The sequence below is a fragment of the Sphaeramia orbicularis genome, chromosome 5 (genome assembly GCF_902148855.1).
Source record: "Sphaeramia orbicularis chromosome 5, fSphaOr1.1, whole genome shotgun sequence".
Taxonomy (NCBI): Eukaryota; Metazoa; Chordata; class Actinopteri; order Kurtiformes; family Apogonidae; genus Sphaeramia; species Sphaeramia orbicularis.
The window spans coordinates 16,268,710-16,293,709 of NC_043961.1; the positions used below are offsets into that span (position 1 = coordinate 16,268,710).

General features: G+C 36.3%; 1 protein-coding gene across 1 annotated transcript in view; it reads left to right on the forward strand.

Annotated features, from left to right (window-relative positions):
* Nucleotides 1–25,000, forward strand: part of LOC115419505 (contactin-3-like) — a 243,382-nt gene that overhangs the window by 190,446 nt on the left and 27,936 nt on the right. Inside the window, exons 6-7 of the mRNA XM_030134320.1 lie at nt 5,492–5,594; nt 9,031–9,215. Coding sequence (XP_029990180.1) covers nt 5,492–5,594; nt 9,031–9,215 — 288 coding nt within the window. The remainder of the gene's footprint in view (nt 1–5,491; nt 5,595–9,030; nt 9,216–25,000) is intronic.

Genomic DNA, 25,000 nt, shown 5'->3' on the forward strand with positions numbered 1-25,000 from the left:
GTACATATTGGCTCGTCGTATGATTCTGTTTAAGTGGAAGGAACCTCTGCCACCCACTTTTGTGCAATGGGTGCATGATTTACTTTTCTTTTTAAAGTTGGAAAAGATTAGTTTTCTGTTCGTGGACAAATTAATTGTTTTATCAACAATGGAATCCTTTTTCTCTACTGTCAACAAGAGTGTCCTGCTGTCACCTACTTCCTTTTGATGGAGAAATGTGTTGTTGGTTTGCACTGTATTGACTCAGCCCTGAGTATTGTAAAGAGGAGTTGATAACGTTATTTATCTTGTTGCTTTTTTTTTTTCGTTTTTTTTTTGGGGGGGGGTGGTATGTTTGTTGTATGGTTTGTTTGTATATGTTGTGTCTGTGTAGTTTCCTGTGTATAGGTACATGTTTGTGTAAATGTATAATTTGAAATAATAAAAAAAAAAGAATTAAAAAAAATAAAAAGAAAATATTTACTTAAAATTTATAATTGCATGTTACAGAGAATGACAAAGTTGAGATTTTATCCATCGCAAACTTCTAAAATGCTACATTTGGCCACTCATTACACAAAAACTATACATCATATTCATTAGAAATTTTATGTGCTATATCTTGGTGACGTAGGGAAGGATCTGTGTAAAATGAAGGTCCTATGTTATGCTATGTATGATGTATGAACAGCTGAAAATCAAAAATATTTGTCCGACCTTCGGATTCAAAGGTCAATATCAGCATGTGGGATAGGTAGGACCACAAAATAAAAGACGCCGTGTGAAAGGACAGGAATTGTCCTAAATTTTGACACCAAGCACAACTTGCTTCTATAAATCTTATATTTTAGCCATAAATGGCTAAAATATAAGATTTATAGAAGCAATTATTCTATTATGCACTATTCAGACATGTACTAATGGTTAGTGAATATTTTAGTGGGTATTTTATACGAACTCACACATTTATTTTCCAGTAGATGTCTTATAAACAGTTATTAACACAGGAATTCATTATTTCAGGTAGTTATAAAGCACTTACTACTCATTAATTAAGTATATGGTGTGAGCTCGTCTAAAGTGTGGACTATCTATTCCAGGGGTGTCAAACATGTGGCCCGGGGGCCAAATGCGGCCCGCCAAAGGTTCCAATCCGGCCCCTGGGATGAATTTACAAAGTGCAAAATTCCACACTTTTGAACTGAATTAAGCAAAAAAATAATAATAATAATAATAATTTAGCTTGAATTAAGGAAAAAATATTGAATTAAGCAATAAAATCTTATATTTAGCAAAAAAATCTTGAATTGAGCAACAAAAAAAAAAAATTAGCTTGAATTAGGGAAAAAATCTTGAATTAAGCAAAAAAAAATCTTCAATTAAGTAGAAAAAGTCTTGAATTAAGCAAAAAAAAATCTTAAATTAAGTAAAAAAAAAGCTTGAATTAAGGAAAAAAATCTTAATATAAAATATGCTAAAAAAAAAAAAAAAAAGGCTAAAATATGAGGGCGAAAACATCCATATTTAATTTGAACATTTAACATAGAAGGATTTATAGAAGCAAGTTGTGCTTGGTGTCAAAATTTAGGACAATTCCTGTCCTTTCACATGGGGTCTTTGATTTTGTGATCCTACCTATCCCACATTGACCTTTGAATCCAAAGGTCGGACAGATATTTTTGATTTTCAGCTGTTCATATATGATACATAACATAACATAGGACCTTCATTTTACACAGATCCATTCCCTATGTCGCCAAAATATAGCACAGAACATTTCTAATGAATATAATGTATAGTTTTTGTGTAATGAGCGACCAAAAGTAGCATTTTAGAAGTTCACAATGGATAAAATCTGAACTTTGTCATTCTCTGTAACATGCAATTATACATTTTAAGTAAATATTTTCACGTTTCTTAGGACCATAGATTCCTATGAAATGATTCTGAAAATTTCAGACCTCTAGCTCTTGTTGTTCAGAAGTTATAGAAGCCTGAAAATAGCCAAAAATTTCCAGTCTTAATTTTGGTTGCAATTTTAGGGTACCCCCTACCTACTTCAAATGGTCCTAACTTTGGAACTATATATATATTCCCTACGTAGCCAAGATATAGCACATAAAATTTCTAATGAATATGACGATTAGTTTTTGTGTAATGAGTGGCCAAATGTAGCATTTTAGAAGTTCATGATAGATAAAATCTCAACTTTGTCATTCTCTGTAACATGCAATTATACATTTTAAGTAAATATTTTCACATTTCTAAGGACTATAGATTCCTATGAAAGTGCTTAAGTCATATTTTTGGCCAAATTGTGATATCTGTGTAACTTTACTCTTAATTCTTCAGCTTCATTTATGCAGATGTCACAATTTGGCCCAAAATAGGATTTGGGCATTTATGCTAACAGGCTAACGATATGTAAAAACAGTGATACAATGCTAACTTTGCTAGCTCTAGCCAGTTTGATTTTACATCATCTCTTCAGGTAATTCCAATCCAAACAGTCCAGTCCTTTCCTTTTCCGTTATTTCCTTATTTCACTGAGGCTGAGGGAACATGGCGTCACAGCAGGGGGGGGGGGTGGGGGTGGGGCGGTGGTGTATGGTGGGGGGAGTGGGCACATTAAACAGGTGTCCCCTACAAAAGGTTATGGTATGAGACAATTACCCGTCCACTTCCACCTGTCTGCTTTACCGTGGCGATAGCGCCGTGGTTACATCCCAGTATGAGACAGTTGTGATAAGGATCTGAATGAGCTTTCACAGTCACTCAGGGAACCGTCCTGATAACACATGCCTCACCAAATCAACAAGATGAAATTGGCCTGTTTCCTCCATCTCCACAGCTATTTGTGCAACACAGACTTGAATTACAGCAACGGGGGGAAACCTATTGTTACAGCGGTGGGTGAGAGGGGCTTAAAGCGCCCATGATTGTGCTCCCGGGCTGAGAGCGAGGGCTGCTGGGAGAAACGAAAGCACGCGCAAATTACACATTCATTGATGTATTTCACCTGGGTGTCATTTCAGGGGAGGAACAAAACCGGGCACGTGCTGTTCCGCCGATGTTCGACATTCCACTTTAAATTATGAATAAGTCTCTCCTGAAGTGGGGACGCCGGAAAGACAGCGTTTTACCAGCAGCAGCTCTGTTATCCACAGGGTTTTAGCAGCAATATTACAGTGGAGGATCGTTACAGTGGCAGATCCAGAGATATGGACGTTTGGGGAGGGGGGGGGGGGGGGTCAAGGGTCGGTATCCAGTGTTGTGCCAGGGAAATACCCCTGCTGAGAATTGTTTGCCCCTGGCCACAGGAGCATTATTTGACTTCTGATCTCATAATTATGATTTTTTTTTTTAATCTTATCCTTTTGAGTTTTTTAATCATAATTACGGCATTGTAAATCTTATAATTTTGACTTTTATCTCATAATTATGGCTTTTTGTCTCATAATTTCGACTTTCTTATCTCATAATTATGATTTTTTTATCTCATTATTTTGTCTTTTAATCATAATTATGGCTTTTTATCTTATAAATTTCGACTTCTTATCTCATAATTATGATTTTTTTAATCTCATTTTGTCTTTTTATCACAGGTTATGGCTTTTTATCTTATAATTTCGACTTTTTATCTCATAAGTATAGCTTTTTATCTCATAAATTTTGACTTCTTATCTCATAATTATGATTTTTTATATCATAATTTTGACTTTTTAGCATAATTATGGCTTTTTATCATATAATTTCGACTTTTTATCTCATAATTAGGGCTTTTTATCTCATAATTTTGAGTTTTTAGCTCATAATTTTGACTTCTTATCTCATAATTATGACTTTTTTTCTCATATTTTTAAATTTTTGTCTCATAATTTCAGTTTTTTATCTCATAATTATGGACTTCCTATGAATGTATTTCCGCCACTGAAATGCCATCTTCTACAACATTAATTCACCAATAAAACCCAATAAGTTGGATCAGTGACAGTGGATGGACACATTTGGTTTATGCTTAGTTCTTGATATTTCTGCTGAAAAGTCACTTTTTCTTCAGTTTTCTCTGTTTCTGATATAATAACCCTCAACTGTAATCTGAGCTTTAAGGAACATCTACATGATCAGTGAGTTAAATACAGTAGAATACCCGATTTACACTGAAAAAAAGCAAACTATAAAGCAGTGGTTTCCAATGTTTTTTGGCCCGTGACCCCATTTTAACAAAATAATTTTCTGGTGACCCCAGACATTCAAAACGGAGACTGTTTTTTTTGCTAAAGTTAATTTGTTTTTGATCATGTAATAGTTTGCTATACTATGTTGCAAATAAACGTTAATTTTAGAAAACATGTAGTCTATATAATGTATATTATTCTGGACAGAGGCAGAAAATCCAGGTGTAGATTACTGCACAAAGTGAGAATTTGATTTTCCTTGGTCAGCATATGTACAGTCAGTCCATCTTGGATTTACAAGGCTGACAATTAAATACTGAACAAACAAGAACGCAAACTATGAATTATGAAAGAGCTGCAGCATCTGAAACCGACCACAATGAACATTTGACAGATAAACAGAACCACAGTGCTTCAGTTTCAGCTTCACAGTTTGTCATGTCTTTTATGTATTGGGATTTTCTCTGTTAACTCACCACATATTTTTATTAGTAAGGTTTTTATTTTTATTTTTATCAATTGCTAGAAATTTCAGGCGACCCCATTTGAATTCCAGGCGACTCCACATGGGGACCTGACCCCAAGGTTGAAAACCACTGCTATAGAGGATAATATTATAAAAAATGGTGATAAATCGCTTAAGGTAAATGCAGAGAAAAAACAACTATTTTGGTACTGCCACAAAAGTAGCTTTGGGTCTTTAAGGGTTAAATTATGAATAAATCTCTCTGAACGCTGGCGTTTTCCCGTCCGCTTCTTTATCCAAAGGTTTTTAACATGCACAGCAGCAATATTTTAATCCAGTGACAGTGAATGGGATGCTTTGTAGACACAGTGGCAGTACCCAGGGGGATTTGACAGGCCCATTTTCTGGTTGGTAGCTGTTAGCGTAGCACTACAACAACATGAAACTCATCTAGATGTAGAAGCTCAAACGTCTACGGATCCTCAAAGTTGTTTTCCCCATTCAACATCAGTGTTTTGTGTGTGTCCACTGGAGTGCTGTGTTTGGCTTCTTTTTTTTTTTTCTTTCTCATTATTTTCAACGCTTTCTGTGACAGCGCTGAGAGCAGAGTGTGTTTCTGTAGCTCGGATTGCAAAATGTTGGAAGTTATAAAAAAAAAAACAAAAAAAAAACATGCATTTCAGCTTATAGTAAAAGGGCTTTTCAGTGGTTGTGTTGTAACGGCACAAACAAACAAATAAAAAAAAAAAAAAAAAAAAACAAAAACAGTGCTTTATTATTTAGTTTTTGCCCGAGTTGTTTAACTCAGGCAACAGATCAAAAATGCACTTTTTTTGCCGCTAACACATATTCACGTTTTGTTTTTCAGGTGTGATGGGAGAGTACGAGCCAAAGATTGAGGTTCAGTTTCCAGAAGTTGTTCACGTTGCCAAAGGATCCACAGTAAAGCTGGAATGTTTCGCTCTGGGAAAGTAAGCGCACTCTCAGACAGGCTCACTAGCATATAAAAGAAAAAAAAATGTTACTAGAAAAGCACCAGGATATTTTATTCATGTGTTTCACCACTTTGCTGCAACCCTCGTGTGTTTTCAGCTCGGCTGCACACACTAAAAAATTAGAGGGAGTCGGAGTGTACACGAAAAAAAAAGAAAAAAAACACCTTTAGTAACACAACACAAAATATAGGCCTTTGGAAACTTGTACTTGTCTGTATTTAGCGGTGCAGAAGGATTCAGATCTGATACTGTATAGTATCCTGTTAATACCATATCATTAAGTTCAGCAGCTAAAAATACTGAGGGAGGAAATATGTACTTAAAGTGTGACAGCAGAAGGAGTCATTGTGCAGTAAAATGACCCAGGTTACTTTTCTTACAACTAGATCTGGTGGTTTATTTATTAACTTTCAGTCTAATTCTACATTTATGTAAATATCTGTATAAATACCAACTTTCTCTACATACCTCTGTTTTTTTTCTTTTATCTTATCTTATCTTATCTTATCTTATCTTATCTTATCTTATCTTATCTTATCTTATCTTATCTTATCTTATCTTATCTTATCTTATCTTATCTCATCTTATCTTATCTTATTTGATCTTACCTTATCTATCTTCCCCTTATTTTACCCTATTTTATCTTATCTATCTTACCTTATTTAAACTTACTTTATCTTATCTTATCTGACCTTATCTTACCTTATCTTGTCTATCTTCCCTTATTTTACCTTATTTTACCTTACCTTATCAACCTTACTTTACCTTATCTTATCTTAACTTATTTCAACTTAGTTTACCTTATCTCATCTTACCTTAACTTACCTTACTTTATCTTATCTTATTTTACCTTATTTTATCTTATATGATCTTACCTAATCTATCTTCCCTTATTTTTTTACCTTACTTTACCTTATTTTATCTTATCTTATCTTATTTTAACTTACTTTACCATATTTTACCTTACCTCATCTATCTTATCTTAATTTACCTTACTTTACTTTACCTTATCTTATCTTACCTTATTTTAACTTACTTTACCTTATCTCATCTCATCTCATCTTACCTTACTTTATCTTATCTTATTTTACCCTATTATATCTTATATGATCTTACCTTATCTATCTTCCTTTATTTTACCTTACTTTATCTTATCTTATCTTATCTTATCTTATCTTATCTTATCTTATCTTATCTTATCTTATCTTATCTTATCTTATCTTACCTTATCTTATCTTATCCATCTTACCTTATCTTAACTTATTTTAACTTACTTTACCTTATCTCATCTTACCTTATCTTATCTTACCTTACTTTATCTTATCTTGTGTTGTCTTATTTTACCTTATTTTATTTTATCTTATATGAACTTATCTATCTTCCCTCATTTTACCTTATTTTACCTTTTTTAATCATATCTTATCTTATCTATCATACCTTACATTGCCTTCTTTACCTTATCTTACCTTGTTTTACCTTACTTATACCTTACCTTACATATCTTACCTTATTTTATTTAGCTTCTCTATGTTCTGTCAGTTGTTTGATCTACAGTGATGCTTGATATTTCATTTTTTTTAAAAATCACCTTTAGTAACACAGCACAAAATATAGGCCTTTGGAAACTTGTACTTGTCTGTACTTAGTGGTGTAGAAGGATTCAGATCTGATACTGAAGTATTCTGTTAATACCATAGCATTAAGTTCAGCAGCTAAAAATACTGAAAGATTAAATATGTACTTAAAGTGTGAAAGTGGAAGGAGTCATTGTGCAGTAAAATCATTTAAATAATTATGCTGCTATATTCATGTGTATGTTGAATTTCACTGTTACAGATATATAAGTTTGAGCTCATTTAGCTTCTCGGTGTTCTGCTGGTTGTTTAATCTACAGCGATGCAGGACATTTATTTAAAGAAAAAAAAAAAAAAAAAGAAGCGTATGAAGCATTGGTATCTTGTGTGAAGCTTTTATCTTTAAAGTCAGAAGAAAAAAAATCCAGTAGGTTTTTTTTTAAAGAGCTTATTAACTAAAATAGTTGTAAAATAGTTGAAAGCTTATTTCTTTAATCTCATAAAATTTCATTATGAACATTTACAATAGTTTTTTTTTTTTAATAATAAATATGCTGAAAAAATTAATGTTCTTTTTTTATATATATTTAATTTTTTGCTGTTATACACCGTTTTAAGCATTTATTACATGTAACAATGATAATTAATGGACAGATATTGAAAGTGAAGTTCTTCCTAAAAAAAAAAAAAAAAAGGTGCAAAAAGAATTGTTAAAAAAATACATTTTTATTGCAAAAAAACAGGAACCTGGGCCAGTTATAATGGTAGTCCTTTTAAGCTTTAAGTGAAAATGGCAATGGAAAAGGGAAAAGGCAGTTTTTACCTTTTCCATTTTCCCACTGAATGAAATGTGAGATGTAAAATGAAGAACGACAACTTGTTCTTTACTCAAGTAGAAGTACAGATACTTTTTCGAAAATATAGCAATAATGTGGTAAAAGGAGAAGCACTGGTCCAACCTCTCTGACTGAGCAAAGACCAATAAGTAAGAAAGTATTTCTACATGGGCAAAAAAAAGACGTTTTCTTTGAAAGCCATCCCTTCTAAGTTCTATAATAAATGGCAGCCCTTCTTAACTTTTTTTGAATCACTTCCTTCTTTTTCTTTGTGATTAATGGACCCCCCCCCCCCCCTTTTTTTTTTTTTTTTTTTTTTCTTTTTTGTGGGTGCGCGTGGGTGTGTCTAGCTTTTTGTTTTTGTTTGGTTTGGTTTTTGTTTTTGAATTCAGAGGGATACATTTTATCATATTTGTGACAAATGGATGGCCGCCCAGAATTTGTGTCATTCCTCTAAAAATGTCCTCTTTTTTATCATCACCCTGTATATTTTCTTTGTTTTATGTTTTTCTGCATGAACATGTGTAATGTTTATAGAACCCAGAAGTATTGTAACGCTATGATTGTTTTTTTTATGTGAGAAATACTAAAACTGTAAGCACCCATTCATATGGGGTTTTTTTTGTTTGTTTTTGTTTTGTTTTTTTACACTTTTGTATGTATAAAATAAGAAATATGAAAAGGACTCTAATAGATAAAATATGTATGAATGGTAATGCTGAAGATATCTTGTCACCTTTTCCAATAAAAACAAAATGAAAAAAAAAAAGACACTTTTATTGCAAAAAAAAAAACAACATTAAGATATCAAGGCCTGTTATAGTGGTAGGTGTAAAATAACTAAATAGGATGTGGATGAAACATTATGATGTGAAATTTGACTAAAGGTGTCTGGACTAAAAAAAACCACAATATTTGCATTAAAAGCTTCAAAAACTGGAAATACTCCTGTAAAACCAGTCCTTGTGTGGATGTATTTGACTGTTGTGTCTGATCTCACAGCCCGGTCCCGTCTATAAACTGGAGGAGAACGGACGGAGTACCGTTCCCCAGAAAAGTGGACATGAGGAAGGCCAGCGGCATCTTGGAAATCCCATATTTTCAGCAGGAGGACGCCGGCACGTACGAGTGTGTGGCGGAAAACTCCAGGGGAATGAACACGGTCAAAGGAAAGCTCTCCTTCTACGGTAGGTGATCCTGTCCTGCATAAATATTTGACTGGCGTGGACCACATCTGTCAGACCTGCTCAGACTAAGAAGCAGCAAAAAAAAAAAAAAAAAAAAAAAAAAGCAGACGCCGCTGTTTTTTTTTTTTTTTTTTCCTAAAGCCGCCCGTGGCGTCAGCGAGGAGGGAGGCTCGTTTTAACAGCACATCAGAATGATTAAAGGCTGTCAGCCATGATGCCTCTAATATTTTGATCCAGATTAATGGGGTGATGTGGATCAGGCTGAGCCCTTGGATAAGACCTTGCTGGTGAGCCTCGTATTGGGTTCCACCAGATGGCATCGTGATTGACGTCCAACTTGACTGGAGATCAGAGCCATTAAATGTACTATAGATAGACTGGTGGCACATATGTCAGGGATATAATCTGAGCTGCAGCATCTGGATGGACAGGAAGGGGGTTAGTAGGACCACGCATTGTTGTGGACGGTCTCCTGGATCCAGTGACACCCATGGGTTTAAACAGACAACCTCTAGTAACAACCTCCGACAGAATGACCCAAAGGGACCGGTTTTTAACCCATAAAGACCCAAACATCCACCAGCGACCAAATGCCTCTACTGATCTAAACTGTTTAATGCCTATTGATCCATTAATCCTATCAATACATGTAAATAATTGGTGTAAAATTCAGTTTGTCATCTTTTCATGGTCATCAGATGTGACCCATTTGGACGATGGACAAAGTTACATATAACATTTACTGAAGTGTCTGTGTCCACAGTACGGTGGGACTACCTTTCTCATCAGTCTATTATAGAGCCGCAGCCGATTAATCGACTCAAAGTGATCCAAAAAAATCGTTCAACCACAATTCTCCTGAATCACAGCTTTGTTTTGTTCATTTCTCTGCTGTTAAACATTGGTTCCACTGTTGTGTTTCACACGGATGCTTATCGTGACGCACAAAGAAGCTTCAATTCAGGAAAATTGCAGTAGAATATCTCCCTTCAATCAATTCGAGTTGATTAATCAAATTGGGACTTTTTGCTTTGACTTCAAGCACCGAGTCGATTAATCGGTTGCAGCTCTAGTCTATTACCTCAGAGTCCATCAGTGCTCCTGTTCTTTCCTGTGTAGACTGGTAACCTGTCACCCTGCTGACACAGTACTGTGGACATAAACATCACACATGCCATGGGCCTATCCAGGTACAGGAAAAGGCCTGACACGTATCATTTCAAGAAATATCTGCGTCCAGGTGGAAACGGGAAAACCTGGGATCAAACGGTGTAATACATATGCCACACCTGTATGTGGCGCTGCACACAAACACAGACAGAGCTGCAGGATACAATAAAATAACAGAAGAATGCAGTGAACATGCACATGAGGTTACGTCCGGGGTTTTCTTCTGGTCACATGGTTCTATGGCGTCATTGTTTCCATACAGTGGTGTTTTGCTTATCCATACGCCAACACCAGGGCAGTGTTGGGAGACTTTTCCACTCTCCAAAAATACTGTTTCAGGGCACCGGTAATGCCATTGTCATGTGGACGAATGGCTGAAATTATATTAAACTCTTTGTGGATTGATATAATTTGGTAGTGGTCTGTACACCATATATGACCACAGTACTGTGGAAACAAGAGGACAATGAGTTCATGGAACAGTATCCATGATTGGCTCTGAGGCAACAACATGTCCTGACTGCTTATTGTCACAGTACAAATGCTAACATTTGATTGGCTCTGTGGAAACAGACAAGCTGATATTCCATGCAACAGTACTGTGGCAGTAGACATTACCAAAATTTAAAATGAATCCGACCAGTAGTTTTGTCACAGAAGACGTTTGAAAAAATTGCTAACAAAGAAAAATGACATAGATGACACAGCGCCTTCACAATAGTAGAATAGAATAGAATAGAATAGAATCAAGACTTTATTGTCATTCATACACACAAAAGTGCACATAAAAGAAACTTAAGTTGCTTGATTCAAGAAATATGTGTCATTGGTAAAAATAACTGTGATAATAGTAATAAATAACTGTAAGGATATATAAAATATATCCAGACATGAGTTATCACATTACTGCACATGAGGGTCCAAGAAAAGTTCTTTCACATGTTATGTACATTTATATACAGCTAATGCATATGCAGCCAACAGGGCGTGTGTGTATTGTGTGTGTGTGTATTTATTTATTTTGTTTATTTGTTTCAAACTTTGAAGGAAAAAAAAAGAACTAAAAAAAACCATTAAAATCAAGAAGTCAATTACATATGCACCGATCAGTGGTCATTAATCACAGAAAAAGTAACGAAGTACAATAAATTTAACGTAAATGTATATATGAATCAACTCATAAACACAGTTAGACAAGGGACAGAAAAAAGCAAAGGCTTATCTAGTTCTGCCCATTCTTCACTTTCAGTGTCAGTTTCATAACCAAATATGTTTCCTTCATTTATCATCTATCTTATCATAATGAAGTCATAAACTTTACCTTTATTTTTGTCTGTAGTTTCGTTAATGTTTTGATGTGAGGGTCAGACCTCTGTATAAACTCTTCTCCATCACATCCCATAGACTCTCAGTGTGGTTCAGGTCTGGACTCTGGAGTCCGATCCATGTTAAATGATTCCTGAACCAGTCTTTCATAATCTGATCCTGATGAATCCAATAACTGTACTACAGTTTACAGGTTATTTTGTTGCTGTTGAACAGTTTGTGATGTTGTGCATGGTATTATTGTAATACATTAACATTGGTGCATTGGAGGAAATGGGATCTTTTCTGTTTCATCATATTTAGTTGGTTTAGTTTCAGAAATATGACACAAAATACATAATGCAGTTTTGTGGAAAGTAATACTATGAAATATTTTTGCAAAGGAAAATACTAAACTCTCTAGGTGTATTATGTTGCCTGATGAAAAACTGAATAAATCCTGCTTCTTCTGTTGGTTCCACATCTAAAAACACCACATCCAGCAGTTTAGTCTTATTCAATATATAAAGCATATGCAGTACGTATATAAATGTATTATGTTTTTTAACTTCAGATGTAAAAAGTGAACTTTAAAGGATTTCTCTACTATTTGCTATTGAAACTTTTCTATTATATTTGCAAATATGACAGACAAAGTCAGGAATCATCTCATTTATTCCTGTTTAACTTTAATACGTGGAGTTTAACATTTACAATTATTCTGTGTTTTTTAAATGTCACACTCAAACCCAGGATGGAGTAAATCTCTTTGTGCAAATAGTAAAAAATTATAATAAGAGAATCCATCTGATATCACGATTCAATTATAAAGCTGATAACCGTGGGTTTCTGTATGAACCACAGTCGTAGACATGATAAGGTCTGATGTTCTGTGATATCCATGTTATTGTCAGTCCATTATATTAAAGACGTCTGCAAAAAGTCTTAGTCCACGTTTAGCTTTGTTGGTTTTTTCAGGGTTGAAATGATCAGACATTTATTTCTTATTCCCTTTCTTCAGATACAATAAGAAAATACAGGAAATATGCACACAGCCTTAAAAGACCCACAAACACTGAACTGGTAAAGGTTAAAATCACCATTTAATGTGACCTCTGACCCCATGACAAGAAGCAGCACAAACAACTAGAAACATCTAACATGTGTTGAATGAAACCTGGTTTAAAATATCAGATAATTCATGCAATAAATATCATATGTTCTGAGGTGAAGTGTTAAAGACATGTTAACTAGGACTAGAACCTCTGTTCATTATTTTCTTTTCAATTTCTTGATTATTTTACTCATTTTTGTTCATTTTGTTGAACATTTTTGTTTATTTTCATTCATTCTGTTGAGTAGTTTCATACATTTTTGGACCGTTATACCGTAAGTAAAGGCAATTTTTTTTTATATTTCAAAAATTTGTTTAAAAAAAAACAAACAAAAAAAACAGCAAAAATCTTAAATTCTCAAAACTGTGAACACACTTTGTAGACATTCTCTCAAGGAAGATACGTAAAAAATCTAAAATGAACCAAACCAGTAGTTTTGTCAGAGAAGATGTTTGGACAAAACGCTGACAAAGACAGTGATGAAGATGATGATGATGATCATGATGATGACGACGAAGACGATTACGATGAAGACGATTACGATGAAGACGACAATGACGAAGACGACAACGAAGACAACGATGGTAATGATGAAGATGAAGGTGACAATGAAGACAATAACAAAGACAACAATGGCAATGATGAAGATGACGATGGTAATGATGAAGATGACGATGAAGACAACAACGAAGACAACGATGGCAATGACGAAGATGATGATGAAGGTGACGATGAAGACAACAATGAAGGAGACGATTGCAATGATGAAAACGACGAAGGAGACAACGAAGATGAAGATGGCAATGACGAGGATGGCAATGATTACGATGGCAATGAAGATGACAATGAAGGTGACAATGAAGACAATAACGAGGACAATAATTGCAATTTCGAAGATGACAATGAAGCTGACGGTGAAGACAATAATGAAGAAGATGATGGCACTGACGAAGACGACGATGAAGATGATGATGAAGGTGACGATGAAGACAACAATGAAGAAGACGATGGCAATGACAAAAATGACGATGAAGACAACAATGAAGATGGCAATGACGACAATGGCAATGACGAAGATGACAATGAAGGTGGTAATGAAGGTGACAATGAAGGTGACAATGAAGGTGACATGAAGACAATAACAAAGACAACAATAGCAATGACGAAGATGACGATGACGAAGGTGACGATGAAGACAATAACGGGACAATAATTGCAATGTCGAAGATGACAATGAAGGTGACAGTGAAGACAATAATGAAGAAGATGATGGCACTGACGAAGATGGCGATGAAGATGACGATGAAGGTGACAATGAAGACAAGAACGAAGGAGACGATGGCAATGACAAAAATGACGATGAAGACAACAGTGAAGATGGCAATGACGAAGATGACAATGAAGGTGACAATGAAGGTGACAATGAAGACAATAACGAAGACAACGATGGCAATGACGAAGATGACGATGAAGATGACAATGAAGGTGACAATCGAGACAATAGCGAAGACAACAATGGCAATGGCGATGATGACAGTGAAGGTGACGGTAAAGACAATAACGAAGAAGATGATGGCACTAACGAAGATGACGGTGAAGGTGACAGTGAACACAATAATGAAGAAGATGATGGCAATGACGAAGGAAACGACGAAGACAACAACAAAGACGACGATGGCAATGGTGATGATGGCAATGACGAAGACGGCAATGACGAAGACGGCCACAAAGACATCAATGGCAATGATGAAGACAATGACAAAGATGATGATGAAGACAAAGACGCTGCTGCCTTCAGAGCGTCTCATGTCCAGTCGCCTGCTGAGATAAAAACCTTAAACCACAGATGATCTTGTCTTGATTTGTGCAGTCACTGTTTTTTTTCCCTCCCTCTTCGACTCCTTTCTTTCTTCCACCTCCTCTGATTTCCTCCTCTTCCAGTCACACTGTGTTCGCTGCCAGAAATAACTCATTTGGGGCATTAAACCATTGACCATTATTTACAGCTTCCCTGGAAGCGCCGTGCATGGCGTGATCCACCAAGGCTGGGTTTGTCCTTTTGAGCGCCTTCTCCTCATTTTGATGTGTTTTATCAGCGTCTCTGCTTTCCTCCCTCTCTCTCTCCTGCCGTCTGCAGCCAGGTGATAAAAATCACTAATCTTATTTTGAACTCTCTTTGAATTAAGCCTTTGAGACATTCGTCAGCAGTGTAAGCCAATGGGGGAATCGATAAGGGTTATCTCTTGTACATCCAAGCACCTACAGTGGAAAAGAGGCCAGCTTTGTGCTGGACAGAGAAAAAATGAAGGTGTTACTTTATGGCGGCACAGTGGTCATTGTGGAAACATTCACACACTTCTGCTGTCAGTGGACGACCATCCAGAACCCACAGAAGAAGAAGAAGTGTTTAGTCCATGGGATGTTCAGGAAATACAAAGTATACATCAGTGACTGGGGTGGTTCTTGTGGTAATACCTGAATAAAATAATAGACTTATTGACTAAAACAGGAATGTATTAACCCTTTCATGCATGAATTATGAAAATAAAGTAGACTTTTTAAAGATTGATTTTATTGCTCAAAATTAGAATAAAGTTGAATGCATTTTGAAATAATATATATATTTTTTAATATATGGTTTTATTAAGAAGATATGTAACCTCCTGAGACTCAGGAAAGTACAAGTTTGGGCTTCTTTTTTTTTTTTTTTTCGCTTTTTGTTTTTGCCTTTTTACAATTTTATTTGGCATTTTTCTATATCAACAACATTGACATCATTAAAGCATTTCTTTCAAAAGTTGTGAACTTGCCCTCCACCCCATCCAGGTGACATCCTTACAAATACACCGACATAAACACTCAAGTATCAAATGGGCAAACAGAACACCAACAGAAGAAAACAAAATTACATAAAAATGGACAGACCAAAAAACAAACAAAAAAAAAAAAAGACTCAAACCAGTCTGTGTTTATCTGATCTTTAAGGTCATACCACCAACATTCTGGACCTCTGGCCTAAGAAAAATGCCAGAGGACCTTGAAGGGTCAAACTTAAAGTCACCAATATCGAGACTTCCATAACATGTTTTTTGAGGAATACCTGGAATATTAAATAATAACTACTTTTCATTAAAAATATGTTGTAGTAAAACAACCTCACCAGGTCATTTTGACCCATTTATGCATCTAAGGCAGACTCCAACTTTGGGGTCGGGACCCCTCGTGGGGTTGCCTGGAATTCAGATGGGGTCGCCTGAAATTTCTAGTAATTGATAAAAACTAGAAGCACTCGGAGAGCACAGACCTCCACCAAGGCAGATCAGTGGTCCCCCCATGCGCCCCCCAGATCACCACCAAAATTTAATCATTTGTTCCTTGTGTCAGTATCCACATTTTTTCTGAAATTTTCATCCAAATCCATCCATAACTTTTTGAGTTATCTTGCACACAGACAGACAAACAGACAAACCAACGCCGGCAAAAACATAACCTCCTTGGTGGAGGTAAAAATATATTGTGAGCTGACAGAGACAAACCCAGTCTATAAAAGACCTGACAAACTGTGAAGCTGAAACTGAAGCACTGTGGTTCTGTTTATCTGTCAAATGTTCATTGTGGTCAGTTTCAGATGCTGCAGCTCTTTCATAATTCATAGTTTGAGTTCTTGTTTGTTCAGTATTAATTGTCAGCCTTGTAAATCCAAGCTGGACTGACTGTACATATCCTGACCAAGGAAAATCAAATTCTCACTTTGTGCAGTAATCTACACTAGGGATGTAACGATATGAAAATTTCATATCATGGTTATTGTGACCAAAATTATCACGGTTATCATTATTATCGTGGTATTGTTGAAATTGTGCTCAAAATGTTCAAAAAGTACTTAAACACACTGAAATAGTTTAACCAAATTGTATTATTAAAAAAGCAACACCAAAAATAAAACAAAAATAAAATAATTGGTACAATGTACTTTCTGTTGCAGAAACATTCAAATATTAACCCTTAGTGGTCTGAGACTATTTTGGCCATTTTTCAGTACTTTTTTATATACTACATACAAAAATGTTTACTATACCCATGTTTGGTATCTTTTTTTTTCAGCACAACTTCATTTATATCAACTGCCTATTTTTTTTTTTTTTTTCACTTTAACCTACTATATCAACATAAAAGGCCAGAAAACACAAAAAAATATATAAAATCCGATTTGAAAAATGTATACACTTTATTGCATAAATAACACAAAGATGCTTAACGAACCTTTTCAAAGACTTCAAAAGTGAATATTGGTTTCAAATATTAGGTATATAAAATTAAACTTGTAATAAATTAAAACTGTACTCAAATGTTTGACATAAAAGCAGATCTTTACATAGGCATTGTCTCCGGAAAGGTGCGGTAATCAAACACGGTTATCATGATAATTAGAATTTGAACGGTAATACTAACCATTGGCAATTTTACCGCGATTTATCATTATACCGGTAATCGTTACATCCGTCCACAATAATATACATTCTACAGACTAAATGTCATCTAAAGTTAACATTTACTTGCAACATAGTATAGCAAACTATTACATGATCAAAAACAAATTTGTTTTAGCCAAAAAAAAAAATGTCTCCATTTTGAATGTCTGGGGTCACCAGAAATGTTTGATGTTAAAATGGGGTCACGAGCCAAAAAAGATTGGAAACCACTGGTCTAAGGGTTAAAGCAGTTTATGTACAGGGTGGGGAAGCAAAATTTACAATGAACAGTTAGTTGTTTTTTCTCAACAAAACTCAATCTTAAACCATAAATCACAAAATGAGCAACTATTATCATGAATAGAATAGTATACAATACTATACAATACAACAGAGCAAAATAGAATAGAATAGAATAGAATAGAATAGAATAGAATAGTTTCCGTTTAGCAGTAAACACTTAAAGTGTAAATAGACTATATAAAAATATCACACAAAATACTGCTAATATACAAAAACTACAGAGATAAAATATTTAACACACAAATGCTACTAAAATATACAACAAGCTAACTCTGTACAAGAGATAGAAGAAATATTTACAACATATAAGGATTGACTGTTTATAATGGAAAGAAGAGAATGACTATGAGCAAAACTATTACGAGAAAGTCTGGAAGTGGAGGAAGCAACAAAAAACGTACCAAAGCTTTTATTAAAGCTCTCAAATCCAAAATCCTAAAGGATCCAACCGAATCCATGAGAAAAACAATTGAACTTGGGGTAGACAACAAGACCGTTAGAAATGCGGTAAAATATGATTTGAAGTTAAAATCTTACACAAGAACACCAAAACACTTGTTGACAACAGCAACAAATCCAACTTTAGCAATTTTTGGGAATCATGTTTATGGCCGCCTTCTAGCCCAGATCTAAACCCTCTGGATTCTGCTATTTGGGGCGTTTTAGAACATGCTACCAATAGAACATCACACAGCAATGTGGACTTTCTTAAAGATACTATTAAAGAAGAATGGGTGAAGTTGTCACCCGAATATTTGAGGAACACTTGCGCAAGTTTCAGGAAGCGTGTGAAGGCAGTTATTGAGAAAGAAGGAGGACACATAGAATAAAAACATTTTCTATTATGTCAATTTTCTTGTGGCAAATAAATTCTCATGACTTTCGATAAACTAATTGGTCATACACTGTCTTTCAATCCCTGCCTCAAAATATTGTAAATTTTGCTTCCCCACCCTGTATTTTAGTTGGATGTTGTTTGGTTCCGTTCCAGACTTTGAAAACCTTCCCCCTGCATTGCTGATATTACTCAGAACCAAATGAAATGCAAACAGTGACAGGTTGGTTTCAGCGCTGTGTTCACGTTTGTGTTTTGTGCAGACTTCCACTGCATTATCTGTGGGTGATTCCTCTGATAAGGCCAATCCCACTCCTTCCTCTCCTTGAACCATTCGACGTATGGCCTGATTGTATGCGCGCTCAGCTCAGCACAGGCAGAGATGGGCTGCCTGCTTTCATTTACCAAGCGTTGACTGAGGGTCGATACGCAGCGGGTGAGGGATAGGGGTGAGGGCTTCTGACAGTGGAGGCAAAACAACAACAACAACCAGGTCTAGAAGGTGCAGTGGGCGGAGCCACAGCTTAGGTCTGCATTCCTTTACCCCTGGTGACGCTGAAGTGGGTTTGTCCTGTATTTGTTAATAAATAAGTATACAGGGTGGGGAAGCAAAATTTACAATGAACATTTAGTTGTTTTTTCTCAGCAGGCACTACATCAATTGTTTTGAAACCAAACATATATTGATGTCATAATCATACCTAACACTATTATCCATACCTTTTCACAAACTTTTGCCCATATGAGTAATCAGGAAAGCAAACGTCAAAGAGTGTGTGATTTGCTGAATGCACTCGTCACACCAAAGGAGATTTCAAAAATAGTTGGAGTGTCCATAAAGACTGTTTATAATGGAAAGAAGAGAATGACTATGAGCAAAACTATTACGAGAAAGTCTGGAAGATACTATTAAAGAAGAATGGGAGAAGTTGTCACCTGAATATTTGAGGAACACTTGCACAAGTTTCAGGAAGCGTGTGAAGGCAGTTATTGAGAAAGAAGGAGGACACATAGAATAAAAACATTTTCTATTATGTCAATTTTCTTGTGGCAAATAAATGATCATGACTTTCAATAAACTAATTGGTCATACACTGTCTTTCAATCCCTGCCTCAAAATATTGTACATTTTGCTTCCCCACCCTGTACATATTTAATATTTTTGGAACCATCATTCATGCATCATCTTTGTTTAATTGCAACATCTGACGTTTACTCTAGAACAATTTGTGAATGATTTGTCATAGGTAGCGTACACTATGTGGACAAAAGTATGTGGACACGTTGAAATCAGGTGTTTCTTTTCTAACAGGGGTCTGGAATACAAAACAATAATGACAAATGTCACAATATAGTTTTATATCGTGATAAATATCATTGCATTGGTTAGTTTGGTTTAAATTGTTGCCTTTTCTTCCAAAATACCTCAGAGATGGTTTTGACTTCATTTCTCTCAACATTGATTTTGTTTTTCTTTTTGTTTTTTAATCCGTGACTATGATTTTAAATGTTCTACCTAAAATATTTTTCATGTTCTGACTGTAAATAATAATTTTCCGCCACAACTAACCATCTACTTTCTTCACATCTCACTGAGGAAGAAAAATCTCCCATTAAACATTGAGGAAATATTGATATTTATTTGTCAAATTATCATGAACAGGACATCTTACAGCTGTAGACATGATGTGTCTCAATATTTTTGTCAACATAGTTTATGAACAATAATACGCTTAAATTCAGTTCATATCAGTAAATTCAGTTCATATCTCTAAAATCCAATACACTGGCATCTTCATTATTACTTTAACCCCTCTACTCTCAACATTAATTATCATTTTAGGCCTTTTATTATTATTATTATTATTATTATTATTATTATTATTATTGTTATTGTTATTATTATTATTATTATTATTATTATTATTATTATTATTATTATTATTATTATTTTACAGTAGAAATCTGTACTGTCCAACATATTGCAGTTCCACTCTGCTGTAATTAGAGTTTTATTACTCATACTCTTTTTATTATTTTATATTGTTTATCTTTTATCTTTATGCATGCACATTTTTTTTCATGTATTATATTTTTTTGCTGCCTTGACCAGTGAACTTTCCTATCGTGGGATCAATAAATCTAATCTAATCTAATCTAAATATGACATAAAGACCCTTTTTTTAATATCAAAATATGGACGTTATACTCTCTGAGTCCCAGTCTGCCCTTTGCTTTAGTCACTGGTTGTGATTTTAAAGGGGTCATATTTTGATAAACCCACTTTTATTTATCCTGATTTATTGATCCTAAATGAAACATAGGGCTAATGTTAAACTACTATTGTGATCAATACTGGATAAAAATATTTAAATGCTAAGTTTTTATGAGCATAAGTATGTTGTGACACGGGGACAGCCGTTTTTTCACTTTGTTCAGTATCAGAATAAAAGACTTTGGAACTAAAATACAATAAATATGCAAATAAACTTTTATTGAACATATATATAACAACTGAAGTGATATATACAGATAATAACAGAGCATATTTGACTAATAATTGGATTGTACATAACCTTTCTGTATTTTTGTACTGTCGAATCATTAGTTCTGACAGATTCACAGACTTAAAATATCACTGATACAAGCAAGAAAATATATTATTATTAAAGTTAATAGTGCATTTACGTATTTTAGTCCTTTTTAGGTTTCATTTTATATTGATTATATCTTTATATCTTTTTTTCTACAAGCCATATTGAAATTTTGTAAACAGTTCCATAAAACAGAGTTCTTAAGATAAACAAATGAGCCTATTTGAGAAATGATAGGTAAAACTTAAAGGGCTTATATTTTGCTAAACCCGCTTTTATTAGTCTTTGGTTCATTTATTTGTGTATTTGGACCCTAATAGTTCAAAAAGTTTGAATTTGAACCCTCCAGGTGCTGCAAAACTGTCTTTATATTCATTTTGGCAAAAACTGAGTGGGTGTCTACAACCTGTTTTAATTCCTGCTTAATTTGTTACGTTTTATAACTAGTTACATCATGACATTTGCACATATAAGGTCTAGACTTCCGACCAACATTTCTCCGAGTACGATATAATTTTTTATCAGCAGCAGCGGTTGTAGTCCATACTGAAAATATGTCCACACTTCAAGCCGATTACCTAAATTGTTTAGTTATTGGTTGAACAAGACAGAGCAGCACAGCCAACAACCTGGAGGGGGCGGGGCCTGAAGTGGCTCATTTGCATTTAAAGGGCCAGCGCTCAAAACGACCTTTCTGGTGTCATTACTCAGAAATAGGGTTGAAGATGGACCTGTGGAGTTGAATTAATGAAGAATTCAGACCCAAGCAGAGCATTTACAGTTTATGCAGACCACAGGGAAATGTTTGAAAATGCATAATTCTATTTAAAAAAGCAAAATATCACTCCTTTAAAGTCACATTTGTTCATGACTCAGACGTACAGCACAATATCTGACCGAAGGCGCGTACTCACTGTGTCCGTTAACCCATAAGACCATACACCTCCATGTACACATGCACTCTCACACACTGAAGCTGTTAATGCACAGAGATCGTGTACAGATACATTTTCAGTTATTGAATTTCTCACCGCTTAACCCAAAGGTGAAATACTGTATAGCAGAGGCCAATTACAGTAGGATTTGTACTGTTACTGAAAAGCCTCCACAAAGGTCAGTCCTTGAGAGTGGCATTAGGTGAAGTCTGTGGAATGGAAAAGTGTAGTCGGCCATTACTCTTGGCTGCCACTGGCCTAGTGTGATAGAAGGTTGACCGAGACACCATCAGAGGAGTACGCAGAGTCTAAAGATCTAGTTTTATGTGGTGCTTTTTTTGCTTCAATCATTAACTAGCCTTGAGTTACTTGGATGACGCAGCAAGAATCAATTCCTCTCCTGTATAATTACGCCATCGTTTACTCAGATTGTATTGAATGCAGCGGATTTATGGCACCGCTAGTCACACTAATGTATAAGGATCTGGTTTTCATCACTTTTGCTTTAGCATAAGCACACTAAGAAGGAAGAGTTCAACCCAGAGGACAAAACTAGTATAATACCTCAACTGACTGACAGGTGTTTACACTAGAAAATGTAAATTCTGACTCTCTTTGCAGATTTAATTTCCTCAACAGTGGCCGTACTTTATGATAAATCTTTGCTTTTTAATGATATTTTTGTCTTCACTACAAAGTTCACCTTCATTCGCCAATTAGTGTCTATTCACGAGATGACGGAGTATAAATAAAAATGTGTTTTTAATAGCGAACAAATCCAAAAAAAATAATATGACATGTAAAGGAGGAGAGTTTTCCCCCCCTCCACAGAGCCTGTAGATTTCCTTCGCTGCATATAGCTTCACATACCTCTAATAAGGTGACAGCCTGACAGGCAGTAACCAGGGGGAAAATTACACATATCACATCCAATTGGTCATAAAGCGTCATTGCCATGAGGTTAGTAATGGAACTAAGGTTAGAACATGAACATTGTTACCATGTCGTTTTGGGTAGAGTCAACTGGACACTGACAGACAGATGATGCCCAACCAACATTTATAAAACCTAAACAGAATGGTGAATCCTCATAATAATCATGTGCCTGCTGTCGTCTTGTTTCTTGAAGCCTGTATCCGTCCTATTTCAGGATTTCTGCTGCTAAAGGGGCTTTTGACATCACTTAAACCGATAAAAAATGACAAAGACCGTTCTGTTCCACACTGTGCTGTCATTTAGTGTCATGCTAAATCACAGGTGTCAAATATACAGCCCATGGGATAAAACCGGCCCACCAAAGGGTCCAGTCCCACCCGCCCAAGAGTCTGATCCCACCCACTAAAGGGTCTGATCCCACCCACTAAAGGGTCTAATCCCACCCACCAAAGGGTCTGATCCCACCCACTAAAGGGTCTGATCCCACCCACTAAAGGGTCTGATCCCACCCACCAAAGGGTCCAATCCCACCCACCAAAGGGTCCAATCATACTCACAAAATGGTCCAATCCCACCCACCAAAAGGTCCAATCCCACCCGCCAAATGGTCCGATCCCACCCACTAAAGGGTCCGATCGCACCCACCAAAGGGTCCAATCGCACCCACCAAAGGGTCCAATCGCACCCACCAAAGGGTCCAATCCCAAGGTCCAATCCCACCCACCAAAGGGTCCAATCATACTCATCAAATGGTCCAATCCCACCCATCAAAGTCTCCAATCCCTTCCTCCAAAGGGTCCAATTCCAACCACCAAAGGGTCCAGTCGTACTCACCAAAAGGTCCAATTCCACTCACCAAACCCGCCAAAAGGTCCAATCCCACCCACCAAATGGTCCAATCCCACCCGCCAAAGGGTCCAATCCCACCCACCAAAGGGTCCAGTCGTACTCACCAAAAGGTCCAATTCCACTCACCAAACCCGCCAAAAGGTCCAATCTCACCCACCAAAGGATCCAATCCCACCCAACAAAGGATCCAATCCCACCCGCCAAAGGATCCAATCCCACCCACCAAATGGTCCAATCCCACCCGCCAAAGGGTCCAATCCCACAAACCAAAGGGTCCAGTCGTACTCACCAAAAGGTCCAATTCCACTCGCCAAACCCGCCAAAAGGTCCAATCTCACCCACCAAAGGATCCAGTCCCACCTGCCAAAGGATCCAATCCCACCCACCAAATGGTCCAATCCCACCCGCCAAAGGGTCCAATCCCACAAACCAAAGGGTCCAGTCGTACTCACCAAAAGGTCCAATTCCACTCACCAAACCCGCCAAAAGGTCCAATCTCACCCACCAAAGGATCCAATCCCACCCGACAAAGGATCCAATCCCACCCGCCAAAGGATCCAATCCCACCCACCAAATGGTCCAATCCCACCCGCCAAAGGGTCCAATCCCACAAACCAAAGGGTCCAGTCGTACTCACCAAAAGGTCCAATTCCACTCGCCAAACCCGCCAAAAGGTCCAATCTCACCCACCAAAGGATCCAGTCCCACCTGCCAAAGGATCCAATCCCACCCACCAAATGGTCCAATCCCACCCGCCAAAGGGTCCAATCCCAACCCCCAAGGGTCCAATCCCAACCACCAAAGGGTCCAATCCCATCCGCCAAATGGTCCAGTCCCACCCACCAAAGGGTCCAATCCCATCCGCTAAAAGGTCCAATCCCACCCACCAAAGGCCCAGTCCCACCCGTCAAATGGTCCAGTCCCACCCACCAAATGATCTAGTCCCACCTGCCAAATGGTCCAGTCCCACTCGCCAAATGGTCCAAAATAGCTCAAAGAAGCACAAAATAAATCTAAATCATTGTAAAATTCAACCCTTCACTGTTAAAGTGCCTATTTAAAAAAAAAATACTATGTACTTAATAAGAGTGGTACATAAATGGCCGCAGATCTCAGCAGATGTTTTGTTTTTTCACTCCAGTTTGGTCATTTGTTCAGGTTTTTATGAGTTGTTCATTCAGAAGAATGTATTGTATATGTTGCCAAATAAATAAACAAAGCAAAAAGCCTGTTGTGTTCATCATAAGCAATAACAACTGGCATATTGTGGT